At 40.8% G+C, this 17,470-nt stretch overlaps 1 protein-coding gene and 1 pseudogene across 1 annotated transcript; both read left to right on the forward strand.

Moving 5' to 3' along the window:
- Positions 1-1,311: 1,311 nt before the first annotated feature.
- Positions 1,312-8,741, forward strand: LOC117301631. The gene is made up of 2 exons (XM_033785651.1): positions 1,312-2,463; positions 8,621-8,741. Exon 1 carries the CDS (start codon positions 1,868-1,870, stop codon positions 2,456-2,458), a length of 591 nt encoding a protein of 196 aa, XP_033641542.1. The 5' UTR covers positions 1,312-1,867; the 3' UTR covers positions 2,459-2,463; positions 8,621-8,741.
- The window catches only part of LOC117301812, a 41,132-nt pseudogene continuing 26,120 nt past the window's right edge, over positions 2,459-17,470 (forward strand).

The raw sequence follows: 17,470 nt of genomic DNA on the forward strand, positions 1-17,470 counted from the left end.
GAACCGAATCATGTTATCCAGTTCGTCTCACGTACTTGTAGTAGTAGGGTCAAAACGTGAGGCCACAGAACGATATTTAGCACGTACGCACGGAGGCCGACATCATGTAGTTTATAGCTGGAAGCAGTTTGCTTATCAGCCATTCTATAACCTTTTGAAATAAAATGAGTAAATTAATAAGTTTACTTTTTACATAAAACGAAATTGAAGAGGATGTCCGAATTGACTTATACAATTTGAGTTGGACACAAGATTAGGCCCATTTTCATGGTTCCTACGAAATCGGCGCTTACGGAAGCAGGGATTTCAACGCTTACGGCAGGCGTATCGGGCGGGATATAGCTAGTAGAATTATGATTCAGTGAAGGTAAATAAGTGAAAAAGATGTAGGATAGGCCTATAAAACCTGCACAAAACATTATCTATAGGCCTGATGTTTGGAATGATTAAGTGTTACATCAAAATATGATGGCCAAATTATCTTATGGGGTATACAAATTATTATGTTGGATATTTTTAGGGGTAATTGTCTGGTCTTTAGCCGCACTGTATCAATCAAAAGCTCATGACCGAATTGTTATTATTGTATTAAATTATTGTAATCAACTTTAACCCCAACCAATCAATATGATAGAGCTGCTTTTAAACACAAAAAGTAGGCCTAGCTATAAGCAGAACAAAGTTATAATACCAGAACAGGGATACCTGTTATTATCTGCTAAGCCGCAGCTAGCTCTCGATGCACTCTCCAACAATCAGTCAATAGAGGGCGGTATTTACAACCCATCATGGCAGATTTGCAGACGAACGAGCATGAACCAACTTTTAAGTGTCCTCTTTCTTCATTATGCACTCTTCCTATAACATGTTGTGGAAGCGGTAAAGTATTCGAATTGACATTTAATATAGTACAGAGAGAATACTGAGATGCTTTTGGGGTGGAAACTTCGTCAGGAAACTGAGATGCGAGAGCTTTTGGGGCTGATTGAAAAAGAGCGAGCGAGGATGTTGGACTTTCACAGCGTACAGTGTGCCATGCTGTGTGTGTATGTGTTTGTTGACATGAATGTTTTCTGTCACTGGACACCACCTACTACATGTACTAGACTACTGTTACTGTAACCATGGAGGTAGAAATGAGTGTCACTTTGTCAGCTGATCAGTGTTACGACAAAGCCCATGGACATGATGGGGTGACCTGAAACCTAGGACTCTAGTCTCTAGGGTAGGACTAGGAGGAGTAGAAGTTGAAGCACAAGCCCACAAGCTCAGCCTCAGCTCAGAGTCATAGCTGCGTCAGTGCTACAGAGCTCCAGGTTGCAGTGTAGTAAGTTAATCAATAGTGAATGGAGAGGGTGCCCTTTATCTATGAAGACGTGTGGGTGACTCCCGCACAACATTGCGCCGGTAAATTTCAAATAATTTCGTCTTCAAGGCAGCTTGATCATCCTAAAGCCTTCCAGGTCCTTACCAAACATCTTATGCCACTACTAGACTGTTGATTACCATGAGTGAAACACGATCCGAGAAAAATCTACGATCAAGTTCTCGTACTGGCCAAGGACAAGGCTCTACTACTACCATGATTACCACAAACAAAGATGGCGGCGCCTGTGTGACACCAAAACCTACAGCCACGGACGGTAAATCCTGCCGTCAATCCTGCCCACGATGCTGCCTTGGACGATCAACTAAGAACTAGCCTAACAAATCTATTATCATCTGATGCTACGCTATATTACAGCCTTTAATAGCCGCTGTTGCTGATGCTCTTGTGATAAAGCTACTGTCAGACGACCACATCATAGCCACGATCACAAGTAAGCTGATTAACTCAGATTTATTCATTGCCAAGCTTTCCTCTTCAATGTCATCTGAAGTGAAGCAGGAGGTGTATGAATCCTTACAAATGGACAGTGATGTTCAAGCCACAACAATCACCTCTTTGGAGAATCAATGTTCCTCCCTTAAGAACACCAACAACGACATGCTCAAGAAGCTTGATGACCTCGAGCAGTACAGTCGCTGTAATTGTTTGCTTTTACACGGTCTGGATGAGAGCCACGCTGACAGCAAGGGAACTTCCGTCGATCGCCTCAATCATCTGCTTCCTGACTCACACCTTCAGTCGTCAGACATTGATCCTGCTCATCGAATCGGCAAGCCGAATCTTAATCACAATGTCAGCCATTGTGGTCAACGACGATCTCGGCCAGTTATTATCAAATTCATCAGCTACGCTAAGAGGGAAGCTGCCTTTCGTACCAAACGCCTGCTGAAAGGTTCCGGCCTCTCCTTGTCTGAAAGCCTCACCCCGACCCGTATGTCTCTTCTCAAAGCAGCCCAAGACAGCCCAAAGACCATCAGTGCTTGGACAATCGACGGTCGTGTGACTTGCCTGCTGGCAAATAACCGTAAGGTAACAGTAACATCTATCCAGGACCTTGATAAGCTGTAAATGTGGTGAGTTGTATCCATTGCTCGATCATGCTCGTCACCAGTGCCTGCTTGCCACATGCCTCCACATTTACCTCGCATGAACTGTAATCATCTTCATGAACTGTGCTACCTCGCATGATCTGTTTATCATTCATACATGTACTACTTTTATTAGTTGCTTCATGTTCTTCATTTTGTATTAAGTTAAACCGGTGTATATATTATTTTGTTTGCCATCCGCCCCTCATTTATTTTTGTTTGCTTCTTGTCACTGATTTTGCATTTCATTCATGCTGTTGCTTTTGTATTATTTTGCTTACATTACTTTGTCCTAAATGTTTTTGATTGTTTGTAATTGTTTTCTATGCCTACTAAATTTAAGAGCACCGAATTCAAACTCTGGTGTTTCTGATCAGCAGAGTGTGGGTTCGAATCCCCAGCCGTGACACCTGTGTCCTTAAGCAAGACACATTTAACCATTGCTTCGTCCTTCGGATGGGACGTAAAGCCGTTGGTCCCATGTGTTGTTTAAACGCATGTAAAAGAACCCAGTGCACTTGTCGAAAAGAGAAGGGGTTCGCCCCGGTGTTCCTGGCTGGATTGGCAGCATATTGCGCCACAGCACCTTGTAAACCATTACATTGTGCTTAAGGATTAGGTCTTATATTATCTCAGAAATCGCCCCCACTCCTTGCAGTAATAATACCTGGCGCTTTGTATCCTTTGGCAAAAAGGCGCGTTATAAATACAGTTATTATTATTATTATTATTAAATTTCCCTGTAATGTATGTACTTGTCCTGTTAAGGTAAACCAGAAGTGTATACTTTGTGATGTATGTGATAATTGGGTCCACTTAAAATGTACTAGTTTGTCTGTGAATGACTCTATGGTATTGTCCAACTCTGACCAATCATGGCTTTGTGAGGCTTGCTTATCCTATTCTTTGCCTTTCAACTCACTTGATAGCTGTGATTTCCAAGCAGTAATTGATGACTACAATGGCCCTGTACCCTTGGTCCATTCTCACACTGTACCCGACAGTAGGGGCCCCCAGCCACCATGTACGCCTACTTTGGTTATTCCTTCCAACTTTGACTCTAACAATCCCTCGCCGATCATCAATGACTGTGTCTACTCCACACAAGAGGATTTCACCAGCGATGCTATCAGTCCTGATCGTAACTTAACCATCATCCATTTTAACATCAGGAGCCTCTCCAAAAACTTTGACAACCTTTGAGAGATACCATTCAATCACTCCCGGAGTTCTCAGTTATTGTTCTTTCTGAAACTTGGCTCAAGAGCTCTTCTCCTGATGTGTTCCAGCTACTTGGATACCAACTCGTCACCAGGAACAGGTTACATAGAGTAGGTGGGGGTGTTGCCTTATATATCCACTCCAGCATTCACTTCATTATAAGGGATGACCTGTCAACAACCTCTGACTCTGCCGAATCTCTCTTCATTGAGGTGAAAACTCCTTCAAGAAATGTTGTTATTGGTGTCATATACAAGCCTCCTCAAGCACCACACAATGATTTCATGTCTATCTTCCAGAATGCAATTGCTCAGCTAGCCAGGTAAAACACTAGATGCCTACTTACAGGTGACTTCAACATAAATCTTCTTGATTATGATACCTGTGTTGCTGCTCAAGGTTTTCTTGACATGATCTTCTCTCATTCCTTTTTACCCCTCATTGATAAACCCGCCAGAATTGCCAAAACTTCTGCCACTTTAATTGACAACATATTCACAAACATACTCCCACTCCCTAAGTCTCAAATTCTGATTTCTGACATATCTGATCACTTACCCATCTTCACATCAATACTTTTCTCTGACAGTCATCCCTCTCGTTTCCATCCTGCTAAATCATATGTCTACACTGATGCCAGCCTTGGTAATTTACACCGGCATCTGCAATCAGCAGATTGGTCTCCAGTTTACGAAACTGATAATCCTAACATTGCTTTTGATAATCTTATGACTATCTTCAACAACATTCATCACGCCAATATTCCCATGTCTACCAAAAGGCACAACACCAAACACATTCCTAAACCACCTTGGATCACTAATTCTCTCCTCCAGTCAATCAATCTACTAGATTGTACCATAAATTTCTTTCTTAGCGGAACTCAACCAACCACCTTGCCTACACTAAGAAAAAGAACATCCTCACCAGTGTCCTTAGATCCGCCAAGAAAAACTACTTCTTCAATCAGTTTGAAAGGGAGAAAAAGAACACCTGGAAACTAATTAACACTGTTATCAACAAAGATGTCTCCCAGCAAAAGATTTCCGGCATTACTCACAATGGTATCTACACTGAGAACTCTTCTTCTATCTCCGAGCACTTCAACAATTACTTTGCCAACATTGGCCCAAGCCTAGCCAGTAAAATCCCTCCGTGCAACTCTAACTTCATGAGCTATCTCGGTATTCCAAATCCCCACTCCATTTTCCTTGATCCGGTCACCACAGAGGAGGTTTGTGATGTTGTAGCTAACCTGGCCAACAAAAAAAGTTCAGGCTCAGATTCAATCAACGCCTTTGTCAGCAAAAGAGTCATTCCTGCTATTGTCAGTCCACTCACTTTCATTGTGAACCAGTCTTTCTCTCTTGGAATTTTTCCTGACGCTATGAAAATTCCTAAAGTGACGCCTTTACATAAAAATGGAGCTGTCGACCAGGTCTCAAGTTACCGGCCCATTTCTGTCCTTGCATGCTTTTCCAAAATTCTTGAAAGACTGGCGTACACTCGCATCTCTGGCTTTCTCCAGAAACATGATATTCTTTCGAACTTCCAGTTTGGTTTTCGGGCCAAACATTCTACTACCCACGCAGTCATCCACCTGATTGACAAAGTCGTCACTGCAATTGACAATCTGAACACACTTTAGGGATTTTCCTCGATTTTTCGAAAGCCTTCGATACTCTTGACCATAGCATTTTGCTTCAAAAACTCAATCATTACGGTATTCGAGGAAGATCCCTAGAGTGGTTTACAAGCTACCTTTCCAACAGAAAGCAGTATGTCACTGTGGGGGGACACTCATCCACCACCCGCTCAATTACATGTGGTGTTCCTCAGGGCTCTATTCTGGGACCACTTCTCTTCCTGATCTATATCAATGATATTGCTAAATCCTCAGATGTCCTCTCCTTCATCCTATTTGCTGATGACTCTAATTTATTTTGTAGTCATTCTCACTTAGACACAGTTAACTCAGAACTTGCTTTTGTAAGTAATTGGATCAAATCTAACAAACTGTCTTTAAACATTAAAAAAACCAACTGTATGCTTTTTAGTAATGTGTCTAATGTTTTACCTAGAGATATTTATATTGATGGTATTAAGATTAATCAAGTTGACTGTACAAAATTTCTTGGCTTGCACATAGATCACAAGCTTTCCTGGAAACCACATGTTGACTCTCTGTGTAAAGCTATTTCTAGAAATGTTGGTGTCATCAATAGACTTAAGTTTTATCTCCCTGAGTATATTTTAATAACCTTGTATAACACCCTTGTCTTATCTCACATTAATTATGGTATTTTAGCTTGGGGTAATGCGTCTCATTCTGTGTTAAATAGACTGTTCCTTTTACAAAAAAGGGCCATTCGTGTTGTTAGCAATTCGTCTTATCTTGCTCACACTGATCCCCTATTCACCAAGTACCGGTCTCTGAAATTGAATGACATCTATTCTTTTCATCTGGGTACATTCATGTTCCAACTGGCTCACAACTGTTTACCCTCCTGCCTTGCTTCCATTTTCACCCATAATCAGTCCATCCATACTCATTGTACCCATCAAGCTTCCCACTATCACATTCCATTTACCAAGACCCTTCTTTCTCACAATAGTATTAAATACCAAGGTCCTAAACTCTGGAACAATAGTATTAAATACCAAGGTCCTAAACTCTGGAACAATAGTATTAAATACCAAGGTCCTAAACTCTGGAACAATAGTATTAAATACCAAGGTCCTAAACTCTGGAACAATAGTATTAAATACCAAGGTCCTAAACTCTGGAACAATAGTATTAAATACCAAGGTCCTGAACTCTGGAACAATAGTATTAAATACCAAGGTCCTGAACTCTGGAACAATAGTATTAAATACCAAGGTCCTAAACTCTGGAACAATAGTATTAAATACCAAGGTCCTAAACTCTGGAACAATAGTATTAAATACCAAGGTCCTAAACTCTGGAACAATAGTATTAAATACCAAGGTCCTAAACTCTGGAACAATAGTATTAAATACCAAGGTCCTAAACTCTGGAACAATAGTATTAAATACCAAGGTCCTAAACTCTGGAACAATAGTATTAAATACCAAGGTCCTAAACTCTGGAACAATAGTATTAAATACCAAGGTCCTAAACTCTGGAACTCTTTGAACACTCCTCTCACTAATGCCACTTCCTTGAGTATGTTTAAAAGTAAGCTTAAACAGTTCCTCCTTAATAATTGCGCCTAGTTCTATTATGTCCTGTATTCACCTATTCACATTATTTTTATAGTCTTGTTGCCTAATTCTGGTTTTCCATTTTTTTGTTTTTTGTTCTCTAATGAGTATTAATTTAATTTAAATGAATCTATTTACGCACCTTACTTGTCATCCTGTTAAATTATTGATGTAAAGTTTGTCCTTGTTTTTTGTGTTTTGGGGTTTTTGTTTTGCTTATCTGTTTCATGTTCATCTCTTAATTATTGCTTAGTATTTTTTTAGCGCCTACGTATTGTATTGTGTTTGTTTCCTTTTGTAAACTAATTGTTATGCTTTATTGCTTTCGTTAGGGGGGGTCCATACTCGACAAGCTTTGCTTTTTATGGGCCCCCTCCAACTCCATCACCTTGTGCTCTGTATGTTTTTTTGCTTGTTTTCCGTAATTTATATTTTGCCTTTGCTTGTAAATGTAGTATTATAGTATTAGGGCCTACTTCATGTATTATCATTATTCCATTTGCTTGTAAAACATAGTTCTTCATTCACTGCTTATTGTTTTGTTTAATTGTTTGGATTTGGAAATAAAGTGAATTGAATTGATTTAAACACATGATGAAGTGCAAGTTTCTTGTTAATTTTTTTTTTTTTTTTTTAATTAGTTTTTGATTGTAAACAATTTTCCTGTAGTGTTATACTATCACTATCAGAAACCCATGACACCATGTATAGCACTGTCAGTGTCATTTCTGCACTAGCACTTTTTCATTGAACTTCTTTAACAAACTTGATGACAGTATGTTGTAGTATAAAAAAACACACAACAAAAACAGACTGATAAAAAAAAAAATATGCAGTGAGTATATATACGGGCTAGGTGCTGTCAGGGGTAACTTTCCGTATGGCGCCACCACTTTTTCACTCAGTTTTACAAACAGGGATACGTCATTGAGGTAAGTTAGATACCATATCGAATAAAAAAGTGGTGGCGCCATACAGAAACCTTTCTGCTGTCGGTGCCACTCACTTCAAAGATTTGTTTTTATTCTGAGTGAGATGTAAGGCCATTTCCATTCAGCAAGGGGCACTTCCATTTGGTAAATCGCAAATTCCATCAAAACTTTTAAAAGGGCATCAAGGCCCTGTGGAAATCAAGGCCTTTTGCGATATTATTGCAAAATTATTGCGATGTCATCCAGTGGTAGCCACGGTGGGTGGTGCTGGGCGGGCCTGCCCAGTACCTACAATTTTTGCCCAGCACTCTGAGCAAAATCCTTTGTGCCGCCCAGTACAGTTTTCAAAATATAGTCCACTGTGCATTGATGATCTGAGATACAACTAAGTAAATGTCGCAGAGAAAGAACACAGTCAAAAGGCCATTCAATTTGTTGCATGGCCCCGTAACACAATAGACCAATCCATTAAGCTCCGCCCCATTGCGTATTGACCAATTACAATGCAACAAAGGTCCGACAAATAAGGTCCGTCATGCGTGCGTGTATCTTGGCGCGCGCGGCAGAGTTGTGCAGAAAGGCATTGGAGAACCCCATGTGTTCTTGCTCACACGTGCTTCTTGGGCGGAGCCTACTGGATCGATCAGCAAAAATGGCTCAACTCAAATTGGTCTAGCTACATGTACAGCTCTGTCCACCGCTTTTGTCATGTTTGAGAAGTATCAAATTCAGGGCAACTATTTTTTGTCATTTCTTATTCACAGATACAAGACATCATGGAGGAGACATTGCCACCAGTGGTTGCCCGAAAAAGGTATTTCTTAGCCGCCCGAACTGGAGACGTCAAGGGCATCAAGGACAGTCTAGAGAACAGTGCCAAACATAACATGGATATAGACAGCGTCGATGCCAATGGACGCTCTGCACTACACATAGCGATAGCAAATGGAAACCTGGGTGAGTAAATGACTGTGCAGTGTTGTAGAAGGTATGCAGGGAACGATTTCCCTTTTATAGCTGAGCAAAATGCTTCACAGCATGTTGCTTCTCCAAAAACAGGATTTGCTACTCAATGTTGGCATGTATACATGTACATGTAGACGATGTGACCTCTGATGTCACTTTAAAACCATTCATGATTCGCGCGCATACCGCCAGGCAAAACCTTTGTGTTTTGGCAGCCAGCTAGAAAAGTACACGCAATCTTACCATGACTACGCGTGCCCGGCAAAACATGACGTGTACAGTGTTTTGTCAACAGAGGGCGATTTGAATGTAAACATAGGTCACATCGTCTATAGATACAAAAGTGCTGGACGAAATCGTCCCCTGGTACAACAGAGCTGGGGCTGCTTTCGGTTTGCGTGTTCAGTTCTGACAAAAGTAAATTGACCCCCACCTTGCCCATGTAGGGAGTAGGGTAAATACCATAGAGTTATAATATAAGAACTAGAGGGCGCACTGGTAAAGCTGCTTGCACAAACGCGACGGAACCGTAAAGGAGATTGCGCGCCATTCTGTACGTGCGCTGAATAAGAAACACACGTTGGAGTTTGTGTTTATGAGCGCTACACTAAGCAATGCCTGTTTGTTCAACTTAGAAAATGGCCGCCTGCGCGCTCCCGGGTCACGTATATAGGCCAGTGCGCCCTCTAGTTCTTGTATAACTCTAGGGTAAATACCAATCTAGACCAACCAACTGTGTACTCAGATTAGTGCTGAGGGTTAGAGTCTGGGCCCTACAAAGCTGTCAGCTTTACACTGAAATCTCTGATTCCCTACATGTATAAACTCTTCAGTCTCCTGGGCCAAATTTACCTATGTGTACATGCTAAGCACACAAATTTGCTTACCATGAAAAAAACAAAAACAAAAAAAAACTGAAAAAAAAACCCAGGATTACCAACCAACTTTCCATTTTTTGTGCTATGCAACAAATGGAAAGTTGGTTGGTAATCCTGGGGTTTTTTTTCATTTTTTTTTTTTTTTTTTTTTTTTTTTTTGTTTCAGCTGTTGTTTGCTTATAAATCCTGAAAATCACGTGGAAACATGGTTGGTAATCCTGTTTTTATTAAGGAATAAATTTCATGCTGAGCAATTTTTGCCTGTGCTTAGCAGCTCTATGAAATTGGGCCCAGACGATGACTAAAGCAGGCTAGTCAAAACGTTCAGACCAATAGTTAAAGAGCACTCTGCGATAGTGAAGTCCCCTCGATGACTAACTAACATGACTAAGTACTAACATGACTAAGTACTAACATGACTAAGTACTAACATGACTAAGTAGTACCACCCAATTTCCTACCTTCCCACCTCCCTCCCTCCCAGGTAGCAGGACAGTTCTCTTTACAACCAAGTCTCCCGAACTCCAAAGTCTAATAGACTTGTAAAGTTGTAATGTGCACTACCCAACCAGCTGGGTGTGTATAAGGTGCAGAAGGTACATGTAGAATAAATAGCAAGAAAAGTGATGAATCTTAAAGACCAAATTTACACAGCAAAGCGTGGGGTTATCTTACTTTACTGCAAACTGAAAATACACTTGAAATTGTTGGGATTTCGTTAGATTGTAAAATCTATCAACTCATGTGAACTGAAATACTTTAATACTGGATTTAAAGGCACTGGACACTATTAGTAACTACTCAAAACAACTGTTAGCATACAAACTTACTTGGTAAGCAATGGAGAGTTGATAGTATAAAACATTGTGAGAAATGGCTCCCTCTGAAGTAACGTAGTTTTTGAGAAAGAAGTAATTTTCCATGAATTTGATTTCGAAATCAACTATTCTTCATGTAACTATTCAAACAGCGTTTTCGTTCCTTCTGGTGAATCATTATTTCATGTATTTAGTATTTATTTTTTCCACAGCTGTTATATACCCGCTTCTTGAACACAAGGTCCAAATAAAGGACGCCCTCTTGAGAGCTGTGGAGCACGACTTCGGGGAAGCTGTCAGGATTCTGTGCGATGTTGCTAACAAGTCAATGGTATGTAAATTTGTTAATTGAATAAGCTTTCAAACTTCTGTCGCTTATCTGGTCTGATTTCTGAATTGTTTACCCTTGGGAAGCCTTTTATTGAGTTTCTGAAAGCACACAACGTTGTGCAACAATGGAGTTTTTATTTTGTTCTAAATTGGAAATTTGCAGAAAGGTTTAAATTAAAGCCATTATACACTATCGGTACAGAAAAAAAAAAAAAGTTCACAGATTTACAAATAATTTACAGGGTTTACAGAAGGTAGTGGTGAAAGACTTCTCTTGAAATATTGTTTCATGAAATGCTTACTTTTTGAGAAAACATTAAAACAATATAAATTCTCGTTAGCGAGAATTACGGATTTATTTTAAACACATGTCATGACACGGCGAAACGCGCGGAAACAAGAGTGGGTTTTCCCATTATTTTCTCCCCACTCCGATGACCGGTTGAGCCTAAATTTTCACAGGTTTGTTATTTTATATATAAGTTGTGATACACGAAGTGTGGGCCTTAGACAATACTGTATACCGAAAGTGTCCACTGGCTTTAATTTGGTCACATGTCATCCAAAAAGTGGACAAGTTAAAGAGTGGTATTTATGTGCCTTACTCAAGTGCCATGACCAGGATTCGAACCCTCACCCTGCTGCTGACACTACCACAGCTTGGGTTTGGGGAAATAACGGTAGGCCAATAATTATAAAATAATTGTTAGCATAAACAATTTACTTTGGAATGAGCAATGGAGAGCTGTTGAAAACATTGTGAGAAACTGCTCCCTCTAAAGTAACGTTTTTGAGAAAGAGGCAATTTCTCACTCAATTATGAAAAGGACTTCTCTTAGCCTTTTATAAGGCATCTGAAAGCACAAAATTGTCCAACAAGGAAGTTTTTTCTTTTGTTGTTCTCTTGCAACTTCGATGACCACTTGAGTTCAAATTTTCACAGGTTTGTTACTTTGTGCATGTGTTGTGATACACCAAGTGAGTGTCCAGTGCCCTTAAAAGGTTTTGATAACTTAAAATTGTTTTTGGCCAAGACATTAATACCTACCCACTGTGAATGGAGATGTACATGTGTGTAATATAATTTACTTGAAGAAGTTTCAGCTTCATAAGATGTCAAGTTTTTGAGAAAAAAACGTGAAATTCACATAGCAATGTTTCAGGAGAGTAAATCTGTTGAACATGCTGAAATTAATTTCGACTTACTAAGATGAAATGTTAGTTTTGTGAAATTCACGTCATTTCTCGAAAAACTACAGCACCTCAGAAAATATAATTTTTAGGGAAGATTTCTACCACCATTAAATCGATTGAATGACCCAGTCACACTGCAGCGATAATGAAAACGATAACGATGACGACGCAAAGAGAACACATTTACTTGGTTGAATGAGCGTGAGCATACTATGCGTGGAGCAATTCAACCAATAGAATGCGTTCAATTTGCAGTATCCTTATTGTTATCGCTGCAGTGAGACTGGTCCTTTAGTCGGATGTAAATCTGTGGACACTTTGTGTTTTGTGTCATATCAAAAGTACCCAAACCCTTAACTCCAAATTATTTCAAAATCGATATACGAATTTGTTTTTAAAGGATTATGCAGAGGGTGGACAAATTATTGACTGCCGTTGTTCCAATGATGACTTCCATCCATACATCAATCCAATCATTCTCGCTGCTCAAAGAAATAATTTCCAGAAGGTGAAGGTAAGACAGATTTCTCCACTCGGCTAGAAGGGTTGGGGGAGCAGGGATGAGATTAGTCAGACTTTTTTATGTCGGCCTGGTGAAGAAAATCAGGCAATACTTTTTTTTTTCACAAATAGAAAAATCCTGCTCATTAGTCTACTTCTCTAGTTGCTTTGGATACTGTTTCCAAAAGCTCCTTGAAATCTACATATAACCCAAGGGGTTACCAAACGGTAGAAATGCCATACATGTAATTTCAACATCTTTGAGTTTGTATCGAATTTTCAGACTTGTTTGTTGCAGTAATAATGTCTCTCACCCCTGGGGGAGGGACTTGTGTGTAAAGCACTTGCCTCTCACCACTGTGTTCTTTGTTCGATTCCCAGCTAAAGCCTGGTTGATACTTCCTGCAATTGTGAATGCGATGCAAATTTGATGTGAATTTGACGTCACAACTCCTCTTTCGCTGCGATATTTGCAAGAGAGTTGAGCGCAACTCAACTCAGTGCGAATTTCATTGGGAATTTGTGACGTCAACATTCGTATCGAAATCGCATTCGCATTCGCAGGAAGCATGGGCAGAGCCACTCATTTCCAGATGTTTCTGATCAGCAGAGTGTGGGTTCGAGTCCCAGTCATAACACCTGTGTCCTAAATGCAAGACACTTAACCACTATGCTTCGTCCTTTTGAATGGGACGTAAAGCCATTGGTCTTGTCTGTTATTCAACGCACATAAATGAACCCAGTGCATTTGTCGAAGAGAGAAGGAATTTGCCCCGGTGTTCCTGGTTTGATTGGTAGCACATTGCGCCAGAGCACCTTGTACACGTTTACATAGTGCTATGTAAAAGGAGTACATTAGATCTCATAGTTCAAACATACGATTTGTCCCTTAAATACCTCACAGGAAAATACTGAATGTTAAAGCCCCTTGAGCGTCACTGAGTGGCGAACATGAGCGCTATATCAGAATCCACATTTATTGTTAATATGTGTTCATTTGTTTTTGAGAAGTTCTTTGGGGTGAACTAACATCCCCCCCCCCATATTGTATTTGCTTACAATTTGAAGTACTGCTGAGGCCGATTTTATATTTATTTTTATATTAAACACATCAAAAATATCTGCCGCTCAGCTTCATGGGGGATATGTAAAATTGGGAAAATTAGAAAGTATCTTGGTAAGCGACCACCGAGCGCATTGTACATGCTTTTGTTTCTTTCCATGTGGACTACTGCAATGGGTTACTGGCAGGTCTTCAAAACACTCATCTCGCTCCTCTACAAAGAAGACAAAATTCCGCTGCCAGATTAGTCACCCTTACGAAAAAATCAGAACACATAACACCCATCATTCGCTCTCTTCATTGGCTTCCAATTCACCAAGGCATCCACTTCAAAATTCTTCTTCTTTCGTATAAAGCTGTTTATAATTTGGCTCCGGTGTGGCGGTCTCGGAGATACTCAGAGCTCCAGATTACCAAATACGGTAGTATTACGTCGTGCCGTGCCTGCGCACACCAAGCGAAAGTAGTTGATTTTAGCGCCGTGCCGAGTGCACTCTCGTAGTAGACTTGTGGACAAGTCGTTTATGGTCCTACGCGGTAAGATAGTTTGAGTTGCGGTGGTGCTTTCCGCGCGCAAACTGCTGGTTGCGCAACTACTGCGCTGCCCGTCTCCAGGCAGCTCGTAGTAGTCGCGCAACCAGCAGTTCGCTGCAACTCAACTATCTCACCGCGTGGGACCATAAACGACTTGTCCACACGTCTACTCTCGTAGCTGTCATGGCGGCGCCCATATTTTGTGGTAAAAGAGTGGAGCATATGCGACAGTAATTATTGTGAAAAAAGTAATCATGTAATGAGTATTTGACGAGTGGGAATTACAAAGAAGGTTCTTCTGAAAGCCAGAAAAGGGTTTTGGGTTGCCCCTCGCAAAAAGCACTCGTACGATAACAAAACAGGTCTCGAAGAATTATTCGTGGCGGTAGGAGGGTGGGGGGCGGGGGAGGTCAGCGCAGCATGCATGCAGAGCACCGGAGACTGACGCAACGAAAGCATGCTACGTCATCCCGGAGAGCTTGGCACGCCAGAGATCTGAGACCTTGATTACTGCGTGCCGAAATCCCCGGTGATGTCACCCGGAGCTCTGAGACTGCCGGAGCGCTGAGACCGCCACACCGGTATATCTCCAAGACCTCATAGCCCTTCGTTCTGCTTCACTTTCATCAGCTACCTGACGCCTTTGCTCTTCTTTAATTGCCCATTTCCAACTTTCCCCGGAAAACCGACCATGACACGCTATGGCGATCGGGCCTTTTCAGTCATAGCTCCAACACTTTGGAACCAGCTACCCACCCACATTCAAGCAGCTCTTTCATCGGACACTTTCAAATCTCAACTTAAAACCAATCTGTTTTGTCAATCTGGTTATAAGCGCTTAGAAAAATTTGATTTAGCTCTCTATAAATGTTGTAATTAGGGAATAACAGTGCGAGTACCCGGTCTTCACTGCGTGGTAACAGACCAAGCCGGAGGCGAGGTCCGTTAACAGCGCCAGCCACCAACCAAGGTCATTACCACGCAGTGAAGACCGGGTACGAACACTGTTATTCCCATTAATAAATACCTTTTTTAGCAAATTAAACGGCTAAAATTGTCCAAATTTTGTGACTTTTCTCTCGGCGGTACTTCTAGAGGTATGTTCATTTTTTTTAAAATTTTATTATTATTATTATTATTCAGACGCCATATTTGAACTTTTGATGGTTCCCATCTCTTTCGTGCGTTAATCACATTACTGATCTTTGAGACCAGTGACTCTTTTAAACAATGATCTGTTCAGCGCCTTCACTGGAGTCAAAGGAGGCAAATGATTGGACGAAAGCTGTTCTTTGTGCATTAAAACGCGCACATGAGCTCAGCGTCAGTTTATACGTGCGCACCTGTTACGCGCGCGCACTCAAAATTGATACAGTTTCAGCGCAGGTCGCGCGTACGCGCAAGTGCGCGAAGTTGCAATGAAACTAACATGGATATAAATAAGCATGTGATACGTTGCAAGGTTTACACAATGTATGCTAATTTAGTGGCCACTTATTTGCTATTTTTCCAAAGCCGTCTTTATAGCAATCAGAGACTTGAAACCGTCCAAGGTATTTATTAATTATTATTATTATTTATTATATTTTCATAATTCATACAGCTCCTCCTAGAAGCTGGTGCACGCATCCCATTAGCCTGCGACGCGGCCGTTAACACCGCTTCCACAGACAGTTTCCAGCGATCCGTCAGCACCATGGAGATATACAAAGGTCTCGCGAGCGAAGCATACGTAGCCAGAGCGAGCAACGACCCAGTGGATCGGGCGTTTACGCTCTGTGATGAAATCAGACGACTTGGTGAGATCGAGATTGAGTTCAAAGTGTTGTATAATGAACTAGAGGTGAATATGGAACGATTCTCTACGGAGTTTATCTCGCAGGCAAGAAGTACGGAAGAGGTAGGTACTTATTAAAGTTGCCCTACATTTAGTTAAAGGAACACATTGCCTTGGATCGGTCGAGTTGGTCTATGAAAAGCGTTTGAAACTGTTTGTCATAAATTGCATGGTTTGAAAGATGTTTCTCATAATGTTTTATACTATCAACAGCTTTTTTTTTTTTTTTTTTTTTTTTTTAAGCAAGTTGCCTGACACCCAAGGCCTGAAGGCCATATCAAGGTGTGGGCTACAATTATATTTTCTAGAGGTCGTTGCCACCTACTCCTAGGGCTGAAACAGGGTTACCCCTTTCACAGTCCATACGAATGTAGGCTTCGGTATCATCAATTCAAAGCCTTGCCGGTAGAGCAGAAAGCACTATCTCCACAATTTTATGTAGCTAGTGTCACGACCGGGATCCGAACCCACACCCTGCTGATCAAACACCAGTGCTTGAATCCGGTGCTCTTAACCGCTCGGCCATGACACTACCAAGTGAGATTTATGCTAACAATTGGTTCAAGTAATTACCAATAGTGTCTAGTGCATTTAATCAAAATGTTTCAATTAATTTATTCTTATATACATGTATTTGGTTTGCGGTAACACCATGATTGTATCTACTTACCAGGTAGAGTTTGTCCTTGGACGATGACTAGAGCAAGCTAGTCGAACTGTTGAGACCAATGAACCGATCTGGCCTGTCAATCAAACTGTGCGCGTTCACCCATTTGACCAATCACAGCAATGATTGTGGTCGGACAAACTCGGTTGCCTTGGATCGGACGAGTTGGCCTATAAAAAGCATTTGTAACTGTTTGTTATGAAATGCATGTGGTTGGAAAGATGTTTTAAAAGTAGAATATAATGATCCACACAAATATGCCTCGAAGTTGCGTGGTTTTCCTTTTGCTTTGCGAACTAACACGGTCGTCCATTTATGGGAGTAAAAAAATTGACTCCCAAAAAGTTGCCGACCGTGTTAGTCGACGAGGGAAAAGGAAAACACGCAATTTCCAGGCATATTTGTGTGGATCATTGTATTCTACTTACAAATACATATTTTTCCAACCACATGCATTTTATAACAAATGGTTACAAACACTTTTCAAAGACCAACTCGACCGCTCCAGGGCAACGTGTTCCTTTAAATATTATCAATAATATTATTTGTAAATACTTGATGATGATTTTGTTATGTTTGCAGATTATGACGGTCCTGTCCCACCCTAATAAAGACAACCTAGCCAGAAGTCTTTTTTTTATTTCCTTCTGAAAGCACACAAATTGGTCCAACAAGGGTGTTTTTTCTCTCATCATTTTCTCTACCAATTTGTTATTTTATGCTTATTTTGGGATACACCAAGTGAGAAGACTGGTCTTTGACAATTACCAATTGTTTACCTTCCCTTTAAGAGCACTGGTCTCCTCATCAAGCTCTGGGGTTTCTG

Source organism: Asterias rubens, chromosome 17 (genome assembly GCF_902459465.1).
Source record: "Asterias rubens chromosome 17, eAstRub1.3, whole genome shotgun sequence".
NCBI classification, from domain to species: domain Eukaryota; kingdom Metazoa; phylum Echinodermata; class Asteroidea; order Forcipulatida; family Asteriidae; genus Asterias; species Asterias rubens.